Source organism: Eretmochelys imbricata, chromosome 5, assembly GCF_965152235.1.
Source record: "Eretmochelys imbricata isolate rEreImb1 chromosome 5, rEreImb1.hap1, whole genome shotgun sequence".
Lineage (NCBI taxonomy): Eukaryota > Metazoa > Chordata > Testudines > Cheloniidae > Eretmochelys > Eretmochelys imbricata.
In genome coordinates, this window is record NC_135576.1 from 24,562,141 (window position 1) to 24,585,241 (window position 23,101).

The following is a 23,101-nucleotide window of genomic DNA, read 5'->3' on the forward strand; positions in this document are numbered from 1 at the left end:
GGACACCTTCCTTTAATCCTCTCATATCACAACAATCTGCAATCCACTTTGACTCAGGTCTGCACACTTCATTGTGAATGCCAGAGCCCTACGTCTGAGCATGGTTTAGAAAAGTCTTAATGCTCAAGCCCAGGGTTCACTAACATAGCTCATCTGACTGGAGTCCCACTAACCCTGGGCTTACCTTGCAGTGTAGACATGGGGTAAGAGGCCTAACTTTCAAAAGTGTTGAGTACCCAGAATTAAGTAAATAAATACTTATTTCCTTATCTAGACTCTGGGATAAGAGATTCTTACCATAGCTTCCTTCTGTAAGAGCTGATAATCAGCTACACCAGTATCTATTAAAGTCAAGACTTGCATCTTTATCAGAATAACTGGGTTTTTCCACCCTTAATTCCAGTTAATTAGTGACTCTTCAAATATTTGATTTTTTTAAAGACTGTGTTGTAAAATACATTTGAATTTTTTTATAAGATATTTTACCTGTTTAAAAACATTCACTTTTAATAGATGTGATTCTAGTGTATATTTTACTGTACACTTGGCTAGAATAGAATATTTTATATTAATTAATTTTAAAACTGAAATGGGACTTGTAGTATTAGGGGGAAATGTATTCTTTTATTTTCACAGTTCTGAATTTCAATTTGCTGAATTTCTTTCACATATTTCAGAGTAACAGCCGTGTTAGTCTGTATTCGCAAAAAGAAAAGGAGGACTTGTGGCACCTTAGAGACTAACCAATTTATTTGAGCATGAGCTTTCGTGAGCTACAGCTCGCTTCATCGGATGCATACTGTGGAAAATACAGAAGATGTTTTTATACACACAAATCATGAAAAAATGGGTGTTTATCACTACAAAAGGTTTTCTCTCCCCCCACCCCGCTCTCCTGCTTGTAATAGCTTATGTAAAGTGATCACTCTCCTTACAATAAGAAAAGGAGTACTTTGGTTAGTCTCTAAGGTGCCACAAGTCCTCCTTTTCTTTTTGCGAATACAGACTAACACGGCTGTTACTCTGAAACCTCTCCTTACAATAAAAGCCAATTCTCTCTCTTCTTCTAATATTTTTATTTAAAATCTTTTTTTTTAAAAAAACTTCCCTTGACATGCAAATCTTATAGATTCCCATGGTATGCATAGGGTTGTATCGTTTTTGTATTTTAAGTTATGAATATTAGCTATGTACTTGTATCTGTGTGTTTGATTCTAAGTAGCCTCAGTGAAGCATTTGGTTAGTTTCTTGAGAAAGGACTATTCTCAGTAAGTGCCCAATCAAGAAATGCTTAACTGACAATGGACTTTGGGGACACCAATCAATATCTGAGCTTTCCTGGGAATGTTCAAACTAAGATGCAATGGCATCAGGCCTGCGAAAAGCTGAATCATTCATAGACTCATAGACTATCAGAGTTGTAAGGGACCTCAGGAGATCATCTAGTCCAACCCCCTGCTCAAAGCAGGCACAGTCCTCCCATCTTGTTGCTGTGACTTTATACAGAAAAACAAAGGGGCTTTCACCCACAAGAGAGAAAATAGAAAAAGCCCTAGAAGCCTCTCCATTTTGTCTTCAGCTGGCTTAAGAGATGGCCTCTCCACCCCCAAGAGATGCCTAAAAGAAACTAGAACAAAGGACAGTAACTACGGGGGTGTGAGTGATTGCTGAACCCAAACTAAGAAGGAGTCCAGTCTGTGAAAGAAGCTTATTGGAACATCTCTAAGCATGAAATTTACCTGTATGCAGTTTCTCAATGTATTTGGCTTAGACTTGCGAGTTTTGCTTTATTTTGCTTGGTAACTTACTTTGTTCTGTCAGTTATTACTTGGAACCATGTAAATCCTACTTTTTATACTTAATAAAATCACTTTTGCCTATTAATTGACCCAGAATAAGTAATTAACACCTGGAGGAGCAAACAGCTGTTTTAGTGTTCTAGAGAGTGGACAATTTATGCGTTTACCCTGTATAAGCTTTATACAGAGTAAAATGATTCATTTTGGCTTTAGTCTCCCAGAAAGACTGAATACTGGGTGCTGGGAAAGTCTCTGTTAACTGAGAAACCCCTGGGCTAAGGGAATCTTAGTGTCTGAACTGCAGGGGGGCGTGGCCCAACCTCTTGGTCTGTACTGTAGCTGACTGGAGTGTCTAACTCAGCAAGACGGGAGTGCAGGGAAGCCTTCTCTGGCAGGGGGGTCTGTTCTGAGTGGTATCCCAGCATATCTAGTGAGAGTCTTGAGGGAGTTTCTGTGACCCAACCCCGTCACAACCTTATTTTCGTTGCATTTGTTTTCCAAGAATAGTCTTAAAAATGTTTATCTTGGACTTTTTTAAAAAAAATCTGCTTATCTGAGTATTACCTTTTTCAAAATAGCTAGCCAGATGGATTCAAGGAACACTTGTGCAGGTCACATACGTCTAACACCTTTCCTTTCTCCTGGGATCACAGTACATTACATCATATTAATATTTACAAGACAGAATTTTAATGGAATTGTCCAGATGGTTGAGTCATCTGTTGTCTGAAGTTTTGGAAGGATTATACTTTCATCTTGAAAAGACTGTTAAATTTACAGTAACTTTTTTTAGCCTTGTAAAATGTTGAAGGCCTTGCGCTGTCTCTGGCAATAAGAATTATCCGATTTTCAGCAGATTCTGTAAGATCAGTACTCTACTGCAGAAGGCAAAAGGATAGATTCTGAATTAATTTGGGTTACATGTGATGGAGAGAGAATCCAAAGATACAGAGGAATCATATTTCTAAGAGTACCCAAATAGACAATTGTACTATAGACATTTAGCACTCTAGAAAACTCTGTGTATAAATGGTATCTATGAAATGCATGTTGGCAAACTAATTCAGGGCTTGTGATCCTGTGGCAGGGTGTATGAACCTCATTCTGGGCTCAACCAGGAAGAGGTTAAACCCCTTCACTAGGCTGGGGACGAAAAGCTGGGTTGTGGAGGCTGCCTGAAGTATAGCTTGCAGGAGTGACAGCTGTGGGCCATTAGTCAGATGAACGGTGGAGCCATCTGTGCCTTGTGGACAGGAAACTTATCTGTAGAGGGAATTGCTTCTGGGGAGCAGTGGAGCTTCCTCTCCAAATGAGAAAGGAAATGGACCTGGGGGAAGGGACAGGGCATGGTCTTCCCTTTAGCCCCTCTGTGTGGTCATCTTCCCAAAAGGGAGTCTTTAGTTTGGGGTGGTGTTAGGCCAGCTGGACAAATGAGACTGTAGGTCTAATTGCCTACACAAAGGAAACTTAGTAATACCCAAAGGATCTGGAGTTTCTAGTGTTTCCTTTTGTTTTTCTACCAGTCTTACCCGACCCCAAGCTGTGGGCAGTCACCTTGTTATGTACACAGCAGAAAAATTACTGCCTGTGAATCCATTGAAGAGCCATGATACTCTGCCACAAACCCTTCCCTTAATAAACCACAAATTGAGGACTTCAGTAACTCAGCCGGAGGCTAGGGGTCTATTACAAGAGTGGGTGGGTGAGATTCTGTGGCCTGCAATGTGCAGGAGGTCAGATTATCATGATGGTTCCTTCTGACCTTAAATTCTGAGTCTATAAGAGAAGGGCTGCAGACACACCTTCAGCAGGCTCTTGGAGAAGTGGGGAGACAATTGACTAAATTCTGATTCAGCTGCAGTTTACATGTTCCTGCCGGCTTGCTCTGCTCTCTTAAGACCCTTCTAGGGATATTGGTATAACAGGTAGTAGGTTACTCAGGACTCCTTTTTAAGAGAGGTGGATCCAGATCCATTTCAAATGGCTTCTGAAAACTCTTCTCATCCACTACAGTGATAGAATGGGGAAATAAAATGAAACTTTTGGAAACTAGCCACATTTCATGAGTAGACCCTGCCCCCGCCCCTCTTTCTTGCAGATTTCAATGGTCAGTTTTTACACTTTAAGCTTAGTTTTTGGCTTCAGCTTTGGGAATGCCAGGAGCACACTATCCGATATCTTGGCAAGTGGCACTTGCATTTTGTGCTGAGAAAGGTATTGACTCATTTGGTTCCTGCTCAAACAGGATGTCATTCCATCCGCTGGTCCTGGAATGTGGCAGGTAGTGTGGAACTGAACGAGTGAGTACTGATTTCTAGGCAACTCAGTGCAAGTCACAAAATATTTGGGTTTTCAAAAGAATTAGGGGCTATAAATGTACCTAAAATTATGGTTTTATAGCAGATCTAGTAAGTTTCCCATGCCCAGCTTCAAAACTGAAATTCAGAAACTCTGCTAATATTCCAGACTTGGTCCATGTACTTTTTTGATAGTTGGCGCTAGTGAGCGAATGTATTTTTGTCTATTTCAGGTTGTTTTCTCCATTACCTTTAGAGGAATAGGTTGGCTGCAAATGAGAGAGCCATCTGGGTGACCGGAACTTGAATGTTAAAAGGGAATTTGTCACTTTTTATATGCTGGTAAATTTGCAATTATAGTTAAGGCTATGATTATGTCATGGAGGTCAGTAGGAGGACCCCAGAGCTGCAAGCATCTGAGGGGGGACCCCGCAGCTTCCTGGGCAGGGGGCCTACTGGAATGCCCAACCGCTGCAGGCAGCGGGGGAGATCCCAGAGCTCTCAGCAGCTGTAGATGCTGGACCCTCCTTCCTCCCTATTTTGTCATGGATACTTTTAGTAAAGGTCAGGGACAGGTAATGAGCTACCATGAATTTTTGGTTATTGCCCATGACCTGTCCATGACTTCTACTAAAAATATCCGTGACAAAATCTTAGCCTTAATTATAGTGCCAACTCTAGGGGAGAGTTCCACTTCCTTTAATGGGGAGGGGGGTCAGGGCAGAAGTCTGTTCTTCTATAATAGCACTGTAAATCCATTTAAAATTTAGAATCTGTATTTGATTTTGTCAATCTAGTGCAGAGATACTATGTTGGGGGAGGGGGCTGGTGTGTTTTATCACTTGCAAGTGATGAGCCACATGGCAAATATACGGGCAAGACTTTTGTTCTGCCCCTACCATACTAAAAGTTTTGATCCAACCATCTTTGGACAGCTGCCACACTGTTTGTGTCATGTTTCTCTGGAGGGAGTAGTGGTGGCTACATGGAAGCAGGAGCTATTTCTGTAGCCACATTTCATCTGCCCTCTAACAAAGGATAGATAAGATAGGAAAGTGCAGTGAGGAGAAACATCCAAGCACTCAAAACTGTCAGAGAATCAGATTTTTATGTGCAGAATGACTTTCCAGTTTTCTCCGGTTTTACTGTGAATGTATCTTACGTGTAACTTGCCTGTGACTTGGATTATCCTCCATTTCACTCAAGAAACTTTCAACAGCAAGCCAAACTCTTAGTTGTAATATATTTCATTCACCGACTGACAAGTATTAGATCATAAAGTCAATCCACAGTGCACACATTTTTCAAAGCCTCCTGAAAGTCAGACAGATAATGAAACTTTTAGCCTTCTTTTAGGATCCTGAAGTGCTCTTCAAGATTGTCTTGAGCTCTTAAAGACTCCAGACAAAATCATTTCTTGGAACAGGGGCCTGGGTGTCATTTGTTTGTGTTTGTTTTATTTGGCTGTGTCACTTAGTTTGAGGATACAGAGCTGTACCCTGTAAAAACTGATAGTTTCTTCAGTTATAAATAGACAATGTTTTTACTGCTCAGAATAGTTTTCAAAATTCATATCAAAATCTTAAATTGGATTCCTTCTGAAAACTACAAGACTATCAGACTCTGCAGTATAGTAGATATCAAAAATAATTCTGAATGTGTCTTTAAAATTAACCTTTTTAGTTCTCTATTGCTTCTCATGCTTTCCCTGCTTTCCTCTGATAGGTATGTATTTTGGAAGATAACTTGTTTATCTGTGATCATGGAACTCTATTAGGCAAGTTGCTCATTGTTTAGCAATTTTTTTTAATTTGCAGACAAGGCTCATCTATCATGCTGAAAGAACAGACCATGTGATCTCAGATGGATATTTGTACTATATAGTGTAATACAAAAGTGGCTAGGAGAATGTTTACAGTATTCACAATTCTTAGAGATGATCATCTTGTCACATTTGAACTAGTCAGCATAGACTGGTACTGCAGTCTTATGTTTAACTCTAATCTATTTATAAAGTCCACCCCAGCTTGCTACATACATGTACTGAGTCTACTTCATCATAATGGAAGCCATCTAAAAAAACTATAATATAACTACCTTCTTCAAACACAAACTGCAAAGTTTGTGTAGGGGTAGAGAAGAGTAGTAGGAATAGTAATACTTGTCTTAGTAATATGCAGGGAAAGGAGTGGAATTAAGAGCAGTGAGGAACAGATTGAGGTGGATGTCAGAGAAGCAGGTTCCAACACAACCAAGGTTGGGCTACCTGCTCGCCAAACACAAGAGAGATCCATTAAACATGGTGGTCTCTGAGCAGTGATTCTAGTGAAGAAGGGGATCAAGGAGGCCAGTAAAGATCTGAGTGGATGTAGCATGCTCAGTTGCTCAAACCGGCAAGCAGAAGTGCTGCTGAGTTAACAAGAGAAGTCCTGCTAAGAGAATGCTATGTGAATTAATAGTTGAGTGGTGACGATATGCACAGACCTGAATGGATGTGACCTAACTGTGTAGTGTAAACCAGGGCTTAACGTATATCTACACTGCAGTAAAACACCTACAGCTGACTCAGGGCCTATAAAATTGTTGTGTAGACATTTGGGAGCTCCAAGTGTTTTATTGCAGTGTAGACACACCCTTAGTGCCTGCCCCAAAGAACTTATTCGAGTCTCATGGTTATGAAGGCATGTGGTGTTGCAGGACACCACATTTACACATTTAATTTTTCAGGGTCCATGTTGCATAGCTGTTTACACAATAACTGTATAAAAAGTTAAGGAGTACTTGTGGCACCTTAGAGACTAATCAATTTATTTGAGCATAAGCTTTCATGAGCTACGCTTATGCTCAGATAAATTGGTTAGTCTCTAAGGTGCCACAAGTACTCCTTTTCTTTTTGCGAATACAGACTAACACGGCTGTTACTCTGAAACCTGTATAGAAAGTTGTTTGCATAACTGCCTGTATCCCTATAGCTCATGGGAATAATGATTTAGTGGTGTGCTATTTGCTGCTGAAAGTTTTCAAAACATGCCCTTTACCTGATCCAAAGTCAGATTAGATTATCTGTATATGGTATTTGCTGGCCCTATCTAGCTTTAAGGCTTGATATTTTTTTTAATAGATTTTTACTTTTGTTTTAAAGGAGACTAAGAAAGTTAAGTTCTCAATTCCTTTGCAATTTAATTGGAGTTGGGTGCCTAATTTCTTTAGGCTTCTCTGGAAATCCTAACCTTAAAAAAATCTGCATTTCGAAAGTGGGTGCCATCCCCTATTCATAGTTAGTCCATTAATTTAGTAGTTCTCCATCTTTTTTTTAAATTCTGCAAACCTCTTTGCAGACCACCTCCTTTCCAAACCTCCCTCGGTATCCCGCTATGTGTCTTACAGGTGTTTTATTCTAGGGATCACAAGGAAAACCTAAGGATTCATGGTAGTCTGTGGAACGCAGTTTGAAAACATTTATATTAATCAATTTATCTGATCTGTGTTGTGCCATCACTAGGGATTTCTCTAGAAATGAGAGACATCTTTGTATCCGGCAGCAGACACTTATTAATAGTATCACAATCTGATGTTAATTTCAAGGAAAAACAATGCTCTGACTGCATATATACTGTATTCCAAATTCTTAGAAATGGAAGAAAAAGTAGATCAATGGAAAACCATGACTTCAAAGGGAAGTGCTTTTAAAAAAGGATTTTAGGTTGTTTTGGGGTTTTTTTCTTTAAAGGCCCATAAAAAAAAGATATAGTATTTCATTTGTTCAGATACACTGATCATTCTTGGTCTAACCACTTTCTGACTTACTGAGAATGATCAGTTGCATGTGGTGGGGAAACTGCCCATCCTTTGTCAAACAAAGATAAATCTCCAGTCACTTTATTGGTGATGTGTGATTTGATAAACAATGGGAGGTGGCTTGACATGTTGCCAATACGCTAGCTTACTGTCAGTGATTTAAACCTCATTTTATTCCATTCTTGTTACTTCAGGATCTCTTTTCTCTTTTGAGCAACTATCGCAGTTTTGATTAAGTAACCTATTTCTCAACAGCGGATGAAAGAGCACAGTTAGCACCAAGATGACTGCATGCTCAGATCAAGTCAGTAGAACTGTTTAAAGTTAATGAAAGAACTCTTGCTCCTCCCCCAATGAAAGGGCTGGATTTCATTTTTTATGTGAACAAATGAAAGCTAGTGTCTGACTCTAACTGGCCTCTTCTATTTAATGTATTTTAGCATCATTACTGTAAAGTTTTAATGGGAAAGGGGAATAAGCAGTATAGGGTTTATATAGGTATAAGGTGCAACAGAGAATACAACAATGGATTAAAATTTCTTGTAAAATGGTCACAGATTATTTGTTTGAGTAGCAGCCGTGTTAGTCTGTATCTGCAAAAAGAAAAGGAGGACTTGTGGAACCTTAGAGACTAACAAATTTATTTGAGCATACGCTTTCATGAGCTACAGCACTGAATGCATCCGATGAAGTGAGCTGTAGCTCACGAAAGCGTATGCTCAAATAAATTTGTTGGTCTCTAAGGTGCCACAAATCCTCCTTTTCTTTTTACAGATTATTTGGTTTGCCTGATTTGATTTCCACCCTAAAAATTGTTGCTCGTTTGCATTTAATAGAGTGACTGCCTCATCTGTGGCAAGTGTTTAGTCTGTTACTGAAAATGTTAAATGTCAGCAATTGTAGTCAAACAAAAAAAAAAAAAAGGGAAAGGGAACACAATGGCCAGGTTAAACTGGGAAAATAGGATTTCTGATGTAACCATTAAATGTTGAGGTGTAAATTATAAACTATTTCCTTGGTATAAATTTGTTGTGATAATTTCTCTGCATTCCATTTTGTTGACAATCACTCCCAGAGTTGCCGTTCAGATCTGGCGTGTTATAAAGTTAATGTACATAGCACCTTTCAGCAGAGAGTTCACAAGCTCCTTGAAATGGCTTAACACAGAAATACTTCAGTGGAACATAGAGTATAAGATTTTCAGTAAAAACAAATTATGAATTTGGACCTCTCCCAAAACATTTATCTTTTGAGGATGTTTTCCCATATGACCACATTCCCTCTAAACTCTGCCTTTCATACAAACTCCTCCATCATACTTCTCACTCAAGAAAAGAAATGGAATGGTCGTTTGTTTTCCGAGGCTTTCTTATAAAGTCCTGCATGATCTGGTGATGGTTGGGTTGGCTGTGGCACAGTCATTCATCTAGCCAGTCTCAAAGGCTATGTCTACACTACAGAGTTAAGTCACGGCGACGATCAGTAACCACTATAATTACATCACGCATGCATGTTCACACGACACTCTTTCTGTCGGTGCAGTGCGTCCACAGTTGTTGCTCTAGCATAGACAGTGAGAGGAGTGCACTGTGAGTAGCTATCCCACAGTCCAACTCCCCACCTTCTGCAGCTAGGAGTTGTGGGAAGGCAGAGTGGATCACAGTGCATCAGAGGTGCGGGCTCAATGTCCCATGATGCATTTTTTTCTGTCCCATCATTCCATGGGCTTCCGACTCTGTTTTGTGCCATGTTTCAATGGCCCCTGTTTATTGTGCTCCTGCCATCTCTGCCTGAAAGGATGGATCCTGCACTGCTCTCTACTGCTGTGGTCAGTGTTACGAACACAGTGTGGCTAATCATGTAGTATATCATGAGCTCTGAACAGGAATCTATGGTGCCTGCCCTGCTTTGTGCCATGGAAAGAAACAACACCGGTTTTACTTTTGGTATTTGTGAAGCAGCTTCACATGGTGGACTGTCGCTGTTGGGCTCAGGAAACGAGCACTGAGTGGTGGGATCGCATCGTTATGCAGGTCTGAGATGACGAGCAGTGGCTGCAGAACTTTTGGAAGTGGAAAGCCACCTTTCTGGAACAATGTGCAGAGCTCTCCCCAGCATTGTAGTGCAAGGACACCAAAATGAGAGCTGCCCTGGTACACCTGCATCAGCTCCTTGATCTTCACACGGCACTGAGGTGTGTCCTGTTTGTAGTCCTTATCCAACATGTCACGAGAGAACTGCCCATAGGTAGTGAAGTTCCTATGGCTGGAGCAAAGGTGGGACTGCACAGCCTCCTCTCCCCACAGTGCCAGCAGATCCAACAACTCAGGTATGCTCCAAGCGGGAGAGCGTTTGCTGCATGGAGTTGCCAGGGTCAGCTGGGAAGATACGATGTGAGCTCGCCACACTGAGCAAACAGGAAGTGGAATTTAAAACATTCCCAGGCCTTTAAAGGGGGAGGGGCAGATGCCTGTGTACCTGGGTGCATAGGCGCCAACTCCGTGGATGCTCTGGGTCTGGAGCACCCACGGGGAAAAATTGGTGGTGCTCTGCATCCACCAGCAGCTCCCCGCCACAGCTCACCTCCGCCTCTTCCCCTGAGCGCGCCTTCCCCCTTCTCCTCCTCCCAGCGCTTGCTGCCGCAAAACAGCTGTTTTGCAGCATAACAAGCTGTGGGTGGGAGGAAGAGTGGGAATGTGGCACGCTCAGAGGAGGAGGTGGGGCTGGGATTTGGGGAAGGAGTTCAATAGGGGCAGGAAGGGGCGGAGTTGGGGTGGGGACTTTGGGGAAAGGGGGCGGGACAGGGGCAGGAGGGGGCAAGGTAGGGATGGAGTCGGGGCGGGGTGGGTGCGAGCACCCACAGGCACCAGGAGAAGTTGGCGCCTATGCCTGGGCGCAGGGCAGCGGAGTTCGAGCTACTCACCAGAGTGGTCAGGATGGGCATTGTGGGACACCACCTGGAAGCCATTTCTGGTGAAATAACCAAGCACGGTGTCTACACTGAAACTTTGTCAATCTAACTTTGCTGCAAAAAGCTCTACGCCTTTTGTCTAGGTGGTTTTATTTTGTTGACAAAGCAGGAGAGTTTTGTCGGCTGGAGGAGCACTGTAGTGTGTACACCTCTGCTGTTTTGTCAACAAAATCTGATTTTGTTGTAGACAAGGCCTTCCACTCCTTTGCTTTCCAAATGATGAGTCACTGACTTTGAAAATACCAGGAATTTTAATTTGCTGCTCAGCTTGCCTGTAGTTCTGATTTCAGTGGAGATAACACAACCTGCCTCCAACAGACATACAACAATGCAAGGTCACTTATATCCTCTCCTATAGATTGTTTGCCAAAGAGAAAACTAACATAGTTAATGTTTGTTCAGTGCTTTGCAAATGTAAAGCACTACAGTTATAACACAACTACTATCACTTTACCGCAAGGACTGTTCCCTTTTCTTTCATGAGAACATCAGTAAACTTAACATAGCTGACGTTTAACTTGATTACTTGACCGGTGGCTATGGGACTCACACTTTGCTCAACAAAAAGACAAGGCTGATATGCGTAAGGATGTAGCAATTTTACATTTTATTCAGTTTTCAGAGTAGCAGCCTTGTTAGTCTGTATTCCCAAAAAGAAAAGGAGGACTTGTGGCACCTTAGAGACTAACAAATTCATTTGAGCATAAGTTTTCGTGATGCATCCAATGAAGGGAGCTGTAGCTCACGAAAGCTTATGCTCAAATAAATTTTTTAGTCTCTAAGGTGCCACAAGTCCTCCTTTTCATTTTATTCAGTGAGTTTCTTACCTAGTAATGATATTGTAATGATACTGTAGTAATGATCTTTTACAAGAACAGTTTGTTAGTTACCTTCATGTTAAGACTTCATTTGTATTTTAAAACTTGTATTTACTCTTTAACAGAGTATTCCTGGCTAAACTATTTCAGCAGTTACACAGTCTACCAAGTTGATTATCTAAACAATCCCAGTAATGAAGCATATCTTCTCAGTGACTCAGCACTAAATGTAATGTTTTTTTTATTAATGTGATTTGTAATACAAACATAGGAGCAAATGGGCTTTGCTCAAAGGAACCATACAGGAGTTGGGGGAAGAGAGGAGGTAACCTCTCAGGCTAGACAGCAGTACAGTAGCTGCTATCAGATTATATTAGTAACAGCTGCACTGATGGTCTCCTTCTGAGTGATCCCTTTGGCTAATGGATCTGCATAGTTGCAAGCTCCACATTTCCTTTGCTGACTATTGAAGGTATTGCAAAACACTTTGCTTTGGGTTTTGAAGGCCAGTTCCATCCTTGCTTGTAACTACAGTAGAACCTCACAGTTACAAACACCATGGGAATGAAGGTTGTTTGTAACTCTGAAATGTTCATAACTCTGAACTAAATATTAGTAGTTCTTTCAAAAGTTCACAGCTGAACATTGACTTAATACAGCTTTGAAACTTCACTATGCAGAAGAAAAATGCTGCTCTGTCTTTATTTATTTATTTTAGTAGTTCTCATTTAACACATTACTGTATTTGCTTTTTTTTTTTTTTTGTTCTGGTTTGTTTTTGTCTCTGCTGCTGCCTGATTGTGAACTTCCGGTTCCAAATGAGATTTGTGATTGACTGACTGGTCAGTTCGTAACTCTGGTGTTTGTAACTCTGAGGTTCTATTGTACTCCTGAAGTAGATGAGGTTGAATGGGTATAACTGGGGACATAATTTGGCAACTTGATGATCAAACCCAGCTGTAACCTATATTTGAGGATTTCTGATCCAGGGATGGAATTTCAGTCATAACTTTTTGATATTTTTTTCTTGCTTTTTGTGGATTTGTCAGATCCTTAAATAGCTAACTTGGAAGACATTAGAAAGACGGTGTGACTGTGGAGATAGGTGATCAGTGTAGTACAGCACAACCTCTCATCTGAAGATAAAGGGAAGGTGAAAATGGGTGAGGAGGGACACTGTTTCATTTGGAAAGTTAAGGTTTAAGCTAAACAGATGCTACTGGGGTCAAAGGCCTGCAATGTGCAAGCTCTGCAGGAAAGAGGCCGCAGCACTCAAATCCTACAGGCATAAAGGCTTAATGATTTTGAGTGCATAATGCTGGGTTTTTTTTCTTTTTGAGAATTCTGGATAATTGGGGTGGGAATAATCCGGGTTCCAGAGGTTTTGTGTTGAATGTAGTTATATAGTAAGAAAACCCTATACTGATAATATACTGGTTTCAGAGTAGCAGCCGTGTTAGTCTGTATCCGCAAAAAGAAAAGGAGTACTTGTGGCACCTTAGAGACTAACAAATTTATTTGAGCATAAGCTTTCATGAGCTACAGCTCACTTCATTGGCTGCATGCAGTGGAAAATACAGTGGGGAGATTTTATAGACACAGAGAACATGAAACAATGGGTGTTACCATCACTCTTGTTACAGTGTGTATGGTAACACCCATTGTTTCATGTTCTCTGTGTCTATAAAATCTCCCCACTCTATTTTCCACTGCATGCAGCCGATGAAGTGAGCTGTAGCTCATGAAAGCTTATGCTCAAATAGATTTTAGTCTCTAAGGTGCCACAAATACTCCTTTTCTTTTTTTGATAATATACTGTTACCCCTTTTGGATTGAGTGGTTATATTCCTCCCCCCTCCCCGCCGCCGCTGCCAAGGTTTTGCAGGTTTCTGTGAAGAGAAATTGATGGTGTCTGGTAGTATTGACACAGTCCTGTTTGTTTATTTACAAAAAACGTACAACCCTGTTTCCCTGAACATAGTTGGAATCAAACAGCAGGAGGCAGTTTCTTTAGTCACAGTTTCAAGCCTCTTCCAAGGTAGCACTTTACCCAAAAGCTCTCTTAGCTTTTCTCTGTGGCTTCCGTGCTGCCTTCTCTGTGTGCTGCTGTGGTGGTTCCCTTGCTTCTCTCTCACAGACACAGCTGCAATCAAATCAATCCCTAGTTATCAGACTCCTGGGAAACCCCTTTGTCTACGTGGTTCAGCCACTGCCCACATGTGGTCTGATCCTTGGGCAGTGGTTTTCCATTGTTTCAACTATTGCTAAAGAAAGCGGCATGTAATCGTTCCATCATTTAGCCTGAATACAAGGCAGCTATCATGCCCAACAGTTTCAGTGAAGCGGTGGGATTGCTCAACCCTCAGCATAACAAGACAAGAAAATCTTAAATAGAAGAATTAAAGTTTTGTCTAAAAATTCTAAAACTTTCCATTTTACCCAAAACATAGACTTTATAGGCTTCGTATCCATGTTATTTTGTCTCCTGGTATGTAATGCCTAATTTTTTAGTATCCAGTTCAGTTTTACTATAATATTATGTTGGAGGTGTGTCTAAAAGAAAAATGCATTGGAAATTTAAAAAATAGTCTGAGAAAAGCCTAGATAGAAGGTTGAATCTGTTTCATTAAGCTGAAATGCACACTTGATCTGCTCAGGCATTCAGAGGTACACAAACCGTTATCACGGTACAGAATGTTAAGTGTGTTTAAAAGGAAGCTGCTGGTAGCTGGTTGGCACACTGCCTGAAGAAGAGAGTGATTTGTTCTTGCACCAAAATACACGCACAGGCTTTTTCAGGCTCTGATCCTGCAAACTTAAGTTTACTTTATAAACTCACGCTGCTAAGTTTTTTGTGCAGCTTCATGAGATGTGCCTTTCAAATTATTCCATTTGCCAATCTGCATATTCATACATTTGCTTTTAGCCATAAACATTGCTTAAAAAAATTCCTGTACATATGTTGCTGCAGAAAGGGGTTAGATTAACAGTACTACTGGAGAATGAAGTCCTCTGTATTGACAGCACAGCCACAGCAGGACAAGCTTTCCCACAGACCCCAACCTGTCAATGTGTTTTAACCTCCTGGAAGATCTCATTCAAATTACTTAATGTGCTAACTTGTATATTTTCAAATAACTTGCATATAAGCATAAATTTAAGCTTACGGTCAACGTGCCTTACCTTGAGCACTGGCTGTGACTGGTCATGGAGGTGCCAAAAATTCGGTAGGTGAGTGTTGAGGGTGGCTGAAAGGGTAGTTAGGTAGGTGGGAACTAGGTGAACTAGGGTTCACCTTTTCAAAATGCAAAAATGGGGCACATGCAGGACAATCTTATTTAGCAAATCATAAATTTTCCATTGACACCTTTCATGATATACTTTGTAGAAGATTTGTTGCAATTGTCTAACAGTGCCAATATTAATGATATTTGTGGTCATATTTCAGTCATACAGCATCACATCCTCTTCCCCCTGTATACATGTTTATACCAGTCACAGCACTAGTGCTGCTCAACCCCAGTCCACTGATGGAGAATTTTTTGCTAACTACAAATCAGTGCCAGCACAATTCTCCGCCACCCTTTTTGAGAACAGGGTGTTTTTCTTTGTTTTGTTTTTTGTTTTTTTGTTAGTGAGAATGTGGATATGTGGCTCCAATCCGTTCCTTCTGGGAGAACTGAGGAATTAAGAATTACTCCCTGATTCAAAACATTTTAAATCAAAAGGAGCCTCTCTATTGACTCTAATGGATATTGGGTCAGGCCTTTCTCTTTTGTCCTGAGTGCTCATATACAGGGTTCCCCCCAGGATTCCATCTTGCTATCCTTCCTGTTCAGTGTTTATAGGGGAGTCCATGAGCCTATGACTTCATCAGGGCGCTGACACCCATTCTTACATTACCATCTCTTCCTGCCTGCTAGTGTAGCGGAATCACTTGCCTGGTATCTAATGGAGATTTTTGGGTATAGATGAGGGCTAGCTGGATAAAACTCAACGCAGAAAGGAATGGCAGCACTCAGAGTGAGTGAAATACCGTGCGGGGGAAAAGGTAGAAACTGTATGTGCACCCTGGAGTGAGGGTGCTGGGTTTGCCTCCCAGTTGTTGCAAAAGTTATTGGATCCCTGACTGCTTCTAAATACCTGGGCAGTGACAGTTATCAAAAGTGCTTTCTGTTTCCTTGCAGGTAGGCGTCTCCATGGTCATTGATTGGGTTACTACAATGCCCTCAGGCTAAGCCTTCAAGAGATTCAGAAATTGTTCCTAGTGGAAAATGTCTTGGCCTCTGTTCAGAGACCTGTATTTCATGATCTGTCTTGGGTACCAGTTGATGACTGGATCCTGGCTACATGAAGTACTCAGTTCTTACAGTCCACACGCTTCAATGCAAGTCGGCTAGCAGCAGTGTTCTACACTGAGGGCCTTTACTTCAAAATTATCTGCCTCACTCACCTATTAGTCTGCCAGATCCCAGGTATGGTGACCGTCAGGGTATGCTGCTGGACTTCTCTTCTCCCAGGCTTTACAGGAGGCAGTGGATAGACTGAGCAAAGAGATGGATTGTGGGGTGGAGTTCATTCTTAAGCTAGAGGTCTTGAGGATTTTCATGGTGTTTTTCTGTTTATTCTTAAGCATATTAGTGATTTTAAATACAAAGGTGAGGAAAAATAAATAAAAGTACCAAATTGTCTAAAGTATACTTTATAGGTATCTAGTTTCTGTTTTAGGTGACAACTGTAGCATAGTATAAGGTTACCATCTGTCACTTCATTTTGCTAATATGCTGGTGTCTCTCAGAGATTCATATAATTTTCATTACATTTAAATGAATATAACTTTTGATCCAGTTTAAAAACATAACAGGCCTTGTATCCTAACTATAACTTCAATGAGTTCATTCCTGCTTGAGTATAGAGAAGGGACTACTTTCTAAACAGTAATTTAAAAGGGGTTAGTTAGCCTTTTAAAGTAGAATGCACCTGTTGTACACTATTAGTTAATGTGTTAAGTGATCTTAAATATATGTGTCAAAAATATGGTTATACTTTCATTTAAAAAAATCTTAAAATCATATAATTGGCCAAATTAATTCAAGCTGATTAGTGTAGTGGCCCATTCTCCATGACTCAGGATTGCTAAAACTAGGAATAGCTTCAGTGGTGAGAAGAGGAGGTATTAAATAGTTTGAGAAGCTGTTTTCACTGTGCTCATTCTGCTATATCCAAATATAGATCTTGCTGCTCTACCTCCACCATCTACTTCCTTCCCCTCAAAAAGGAAAAATTACCCTTTCTTTTTTAAATAGTCAGTATGTCAGTAACCTTGTAGTCTTGATATTCATGTCCGATTAACAAAGATAAGTTTTCTCCCTGAGAGAGAGAGCATTAATTAACTTGTCCAAGTTCAAGACTGTTTAATTTTTAGGTAGAGTAGAATCACCTTAGCAGTTTCACGTGTTAATAGGAGCTATCAGGTGAACAATGCAACCCTTCTCCAATCTCAGTTGTATAATATATGTGCATACATTGTGTTATGAAAAAAAAGGTTGAAAACTGAGTATTACAAGATAAAGTACTGCCCCTCTCCTTTTTAAAAGAGTAATTCTGTACTGTACAATGTTTTGTTGTTAAAATAAGCTTGGCACCATTGTACAGAATAAGAGCTGGATTCAAAACACTTCATGCTTTACAAGTTTAAGGTCTGTAAATCTTCATGCACATCTTTCACACTAGATGAATATCGGCACATAATTTTAGGACCCAGCTATATTGAAATCAGGTCTGAAATTTTAATGAGGCATGTGACTGTGAACATGGGATCAGTGCCTCTTGCATACAGTGATCTTAGTGTCACTACCACACTAGGGAGAAATTAAAAAACTGAAATCAGGATTAGAATAAACTGTGTATGGCGTTGGGGTTCTAGCGTGGTGACTTGCATATGACAGAATACTGCCAAAGTAATCGTTGGCATATAATCAAACAACGTTTCAATTTTAGTTACTTGCTATAGGTTAATATTTAAATCCCCTCTTTAACTGGTTCTGCAGGATTTGATTATATTCTAAACTATTGAGCAGCCCTGTAGTTATATCAAGGTTCATGCTGCCAAGGATTTTCAGTAACAGTCTTAATCTTAATGTTTTTCCTGTAGCTTAATCTCCAATATTTGAGAACTAGAACTGGTCATTTCAGGACATGAAACGTGCTTAAAGATTAGGTCCTTTCATCTTCCTTTTGTGGAAATGTAGGTTAGTGTTTCATGTTGCCAAGTTTAAAGGGGCACTGTCAATTTTAAAATCTACTCCATTTCAAAAAAATTAATGAAATACTTGCAGGTGTTGCTTCTGCCTTGGAATTCCAATGCTAGTTTTTGTAACTTTACCATCACACTTTCCAATTCTAAAAAATATTTTTTTCTCCCTGTTTTGTAAAAAAAAAATCCATAAGGGTAAGTTAACCCAGTAAGCTAGTTGTACACAAATTGCAGTCAAACACACAGGGTAAACAAACTGAAAAACAGAGAAATCTTACAGTAATCTTAGGTGATGGATTTTTTTAACTACTATTACAGGTAAGACAGAAAAGTAACTTTTAGGTGGAGAGTCCTTTTAGTTATCCTTTAAAAAATTTTTGACAAGCTTCATTTTAGTCTGTTTGCAAGAGAGAATCAAAATTTGCTGGTATAACTAATGCTTTAGATTCTACAATAGCGTATGCTACAGCTGTGCTCCATATTAAGAATATAATATGCTGGACTAGCCATCTCACTTGCACTCCACAGGCTCCCAGTGCGCTTTCCTCCTTTGTCTGCTTGCCACTTCCCTTTGACACCACTGCTGTTCCTGGCTCCCCTCGTTCCAGACTCAGTCCCTTCACATGCTGTCTGTCTGCTTGCCCGTCCTAATTGCTCACTCTGCTTGGAGTTTTTCAACTCCCAGTAACTTATAGGTTATCTTCAGACCTGATGCTTCTGTTCCCATAAGAAATTACTTGAACTGTATTTTTGAAGACTTTGACTGAAGTATGCATGTGTGCAGGCTCATGCTCTTTCTGACCAGCTTCTACCCATTCCATTTTTCAGGATGTCTTTAGTTGTGCTTTTATACCTAGCATGCACCTAATTTAGATTAGTGAGAACCCTGACTCATTTTGCACACATGTAAACAGAGAAACATCAATATTTCTGGTCCATTGGGAAAACTAGGCTCCGTGATTGCTTGTCTGTCACTGTGGAGAGTTCCATGCCTAAGAGTTTCATAGGCTGCAGGTTTTCCAAGTGACCCACTAATGTGGATTCAGCACCTATCAAAAAGGCACTGATCTGGTTCTGATGTAGTACCTCCTGAGAGCATTTGTGTTCAAGAGCTAACTGTTGTTGGGAACAACCGTAGTCTATTTAAAGAGCCTCTTCACTGGATGTGTAATGTTAGTGTAAAAAAAAAAAAGGCTTTGACTTCTGTGCAAACAGAAGACTCTCTTGCTGGGATTATAGTTTAGTGTTCTTCCTGGTTGTAAGGTGGGGATGTAGAAGGGATTTTGGGGGTAATCAAACAGGTGTGTGTTCCCACTCTCCTCCCCATTGGCCAACTGGATCCATAGTTCAAGTACAGGGAATGAGGTTCTGGTGCTCTGTTTTGTTTTTTAAGTGGTCCTTGTGCCCTAAAATGATCCAGAATGTGCAATCTTCTGTCTCTAATCAGAGAAAAGACCCCTCCAGAGAAAGGGGACTAATGGATTGTTTGGTAAAGATTAAAATACTTGGTGGTGTTCTCTTGTCTGCAGCATTCTAAGGTAGGGCTGGAATACCTGTCTGGGTTAGAGGTTTACACGTGGCAGGGGAATAAAAATGCAATACAAGTGGTTATAATCTGCAAAGGGAGATCTCTCCGCCTATTGGTCTGCTGTGCTACTGGGAGCTGCAGAAAATGCTTCTCTTGAAAAGATTTCTACAGGCACACAGTGGTATGGGGAGGGGGCTTTTGTTTGCTGAATCAGCTAAGGGTATGCCTCCCAGGTAGTCTTGTCTCGTGTATCATGGGATTAAAAAGGTAGCTCCTGGCAACTCCAGCACAGCTCTAAAACAAAAACAATGAACTAGAGAAGTGAAGAGTTCATGTATAAACCTCATTGAATCTTAATGAGGGGCCAAATGGATTTAGTTCTGCAGTACTGCTTTACAGAGCAACTTTTCTACGCTAGCTCTCTCCTTTAAGTGCTGTGCTGTAGATTGACCGACTGGGATTGACCTAAAAAATTGCAGTGCACTCACTCCTCATCTCACTAGTTTAAAAGAAATCCATCTGATCTGACTTGAGCTATTGCTAGTCCTTGAAATCATGCACCACATGATCCATTTTAAGTTATTCATAGGGGTCTTTATCAAGTGCCAGCTCTTCAGTGTGTGGTTTCTTGCTTGGCTTTTATTTTAACTGTGATAGATGGCAAACGTATGCATAGTTATTCAGCGCAGCATGGAAACATTGCTGGCATTGATTTCTCTTAAATATTTCTTTTACTGCAGACTAACGAGTGGAATAAGAATGACGACCGGCTGCTGCAAGCTGTGGAGAATGGAGATCCAGAGAAAGTGGCTTCACTGCTGGGGAAAAAGGGAGCCAGTGCCACCAAACAGGATAGTGATGGCAAAACTGCGTAAGTCTACCTACTTTTAAAACTTTTTTTCAGTGTCCTCAAGGGATGAGGAAGACTGAGACCATTCGCTGGGAGCACGTTCCATTTGCAAATTGGCCTTAGTAGCTGCAACTACAAAATAATGATCAGCCTGAAAATGGTCCCTCTTTCCCTTCGTCCTAATGCATTACAGGTTAAACAATTTTTTTCTGTTCCAGAGCTGTATTTACAGTTTGTACTTAAAATATCTATTTAGAATTTCAGGCCATTTGGTGACATGGGTCTAGATTGCTGGGCTGATTGGCAGCTCCCTCGGGAAGGGACTTTTGGCATTTTGGGATGTCCACATTCTATGGTGCAGGCTCCAAACAGGCAGAATGGTATTTCATTAAACCTTTGGGGCTACTTTCCCCCATGCAGGTTTGGTTTAGTTACACTGCAAAACTGAAATGGTAGTTGCTTTAATGCTTTGAATCCATAATATTGTAACAGGGATTTAAGCCTTACAGAACCTAAAGCACTGGGCTTCCCATTGTGATTGGTGTTCGAGAACAGCGCCTGTGCAGAAGAGCTCTTCATCCCTTTGGAAAAGTGAATGTGGCATTTACTCCCCTCTTCCCTACCCCTTTTTCCTTTTTCTCCTCTTGTGAAAACTTCCTAACTTGCTTACGGGAGCGCAGGGGATTACAGTCTGTCCCTCAAACCTTTCCTTTTGATATCATATAGAAAACATGAACAAATGAGGAAATCGCTCACAGCCTGGCATCCCATGAGAAAAAAGGCTTTTAAAGATTGCAGGTGGGGGGGGGGGGCGCGGCAATCATCCTGTCTTGGGAGAGGCAACACAAAACCATTTCTACCAAGTTCTATGGTACTACCCTAGGCTGTATTTATGGAGTCATGCTGTGCTTCCCACTTGGTCTGTTTCAGTTTGCCACTTCTATTCTATTTCTGTTCTGCATATGAGGAATATTAAATGATGGCAATGATGACTTGAGACTTTCTTACCATAGAAGTCTGTGTGTTCTAGTTTCTTCAAGTGGGCGTTTCCATATTTTAATATGGGTTTTATTTGAACTTACATGCACCTTTTTCTTTTTAAACAAATAATTTGAGATAATTCAAAAGATACAACTGAAGTACTTCAACAGCTATTTTCATTAGATATGTCTAATGTCCTCATTTTTACCCAATCATAAATTAAATAAAACTATAATTTAGAGCCAGTTTCTTTTTCAGAATTAACTCCACTGTATCCGCTATAACCTTTTCTTCTACTGAGGGAGTCAAACCGGTATTTATTTTGGTTTTGTTCGGGTTCAGTTGCATTCAGTGTGTTCGGGTTCAGTTCCACTTCAAGCCACCAAAGAAAACAACAACCGAGTTTGGTTACCACTTTGAACTGGTTCAAATCAAATTTTAATCTCAGTGGACGTAATCTCAAAAAAGAGCTGAAACTATTTTGATTTTTTTTAACTTTGCTTGAGTATCTTCCTAGCGTTTCTGTGTTGTCAAATAACGCAGTTATTTTTATGAACAATTTATTTTAGCAAACTAAAATAACATCTTCTAATATTTGCTGTGTTATACTGGACCTCTGGTGAAAGGATACATTTGAGTTTGGGGCAACTGGAGGGAGGAGCTGCCCCAGGGGATGGGGATGGTGAGAGGAGGCCTGTCTAAGAGGGAGAAGGGTTGGGGAGCCATTACCTTTTTCCTTGGGCTTGAAGAGTTATTAACTTCTTGGCCCAGGGATCATTCCACCTCTTCTCTCTCCCTGGGGACTGGTGGGAATGGGTGTCTCAGATATTGTTTATCTATTTCCTGGTCCCCTTGCTGCCTCCTGGTGTACAGGCAGCTCCTTGAGCTTTCCCTCTCCCTCCCTCTTCTTGTGCGTTGACCTCCTTCTAGTCTCATTCTCTTCTCATTATACGGAGGCAGGCCTTCCTGGTGGCAATCACATGCCCATTTGTTACTTTGTTGTCTCGTTTAGTAATGAAAATAAGATCACTGTAGATTTATTTTTAAAAAATTGAAGCTTAAAAATTGCTGAACCTTTGTTTTAAGCGGTAACCCAAATTTTTTTCTCTTCAGGTTCAGTAGATAGAACACATTTATGGTTCAGGTTCAGTTCTGGTTCAAATAAAATACCAGCTCAATCTGGTTCTGGTTCAACTGCCTGACTCTACTGAGGTTTTTTGTAGATTTCAAATATAGTATGAATTGGTTTCTGACGCTGTTTTCTTTCCCAGCCCTGGAGGGATATCCTGCAAGCTGTCACGTTTAGTATCTGGGAAGACGCTTGCTATCCTATACTAACACTGAAACAGCTATGTGATCCTAAATGAATGGAACAAATCTAGACTGGTGATTTAAAGATCTGCGTTCTCTGTAGTTCAGTGTGTCCGCTTACCTAGCACTTGATTTAAAGTATTCATGCAGTGGTGTCAGTGAAAATGAGTGTGTCGGAACAAAGGCAAGTCCATTTATATGGCTCCAGTTATGCCTTGTGCAGGACCCTGCTTTCAATCCTCGTTCCCCATTAAATGTAGTGAGGAGTTTAGCAGACATGCGCAAGTTGTCTTAGTGCTGACCCAATGGATAGCAACTCTGACAAATGAAAAACTGAGAAGCTGATCTGGAGAAGTGCACCATGTCATTAATACTGTACCTTGGTGTGGCCTTTTGTTCTTGGACTATGGCTCATTAGTTCGTGTTTGACGTAATTTTGAAACTGTTTTAAAAAGCCTTTTAAAAAATGTGGGATATACGCAATATATTCTT

General features: G+C 40.6%; 1 protein-coding gene across 2 annotated transcripts in view; it reads left to right on the forward strand.

Annotated features, from left to right (window-relative positions):
* The window catches only part of RAI14 (retinoic acid induced 14), a 130,968-nt gene that overhangs the window by 49,550 nt on the left and 58,317 nt on the right, over positions 1–23,101 (forward strand). For both annotated transcript variants that reach the window (XM_077816732.1, XM_077816733.1), the window contains one exon: positions 20,208–20,338. In XM_077816732.1, coding sequence (XP_077672858.1) covers positions 20,208–20,338 — 131 coding nt within the window. The remainder of the gene's footprint in view (positions 1–20,207; positions 20,339–23,101) is intronic.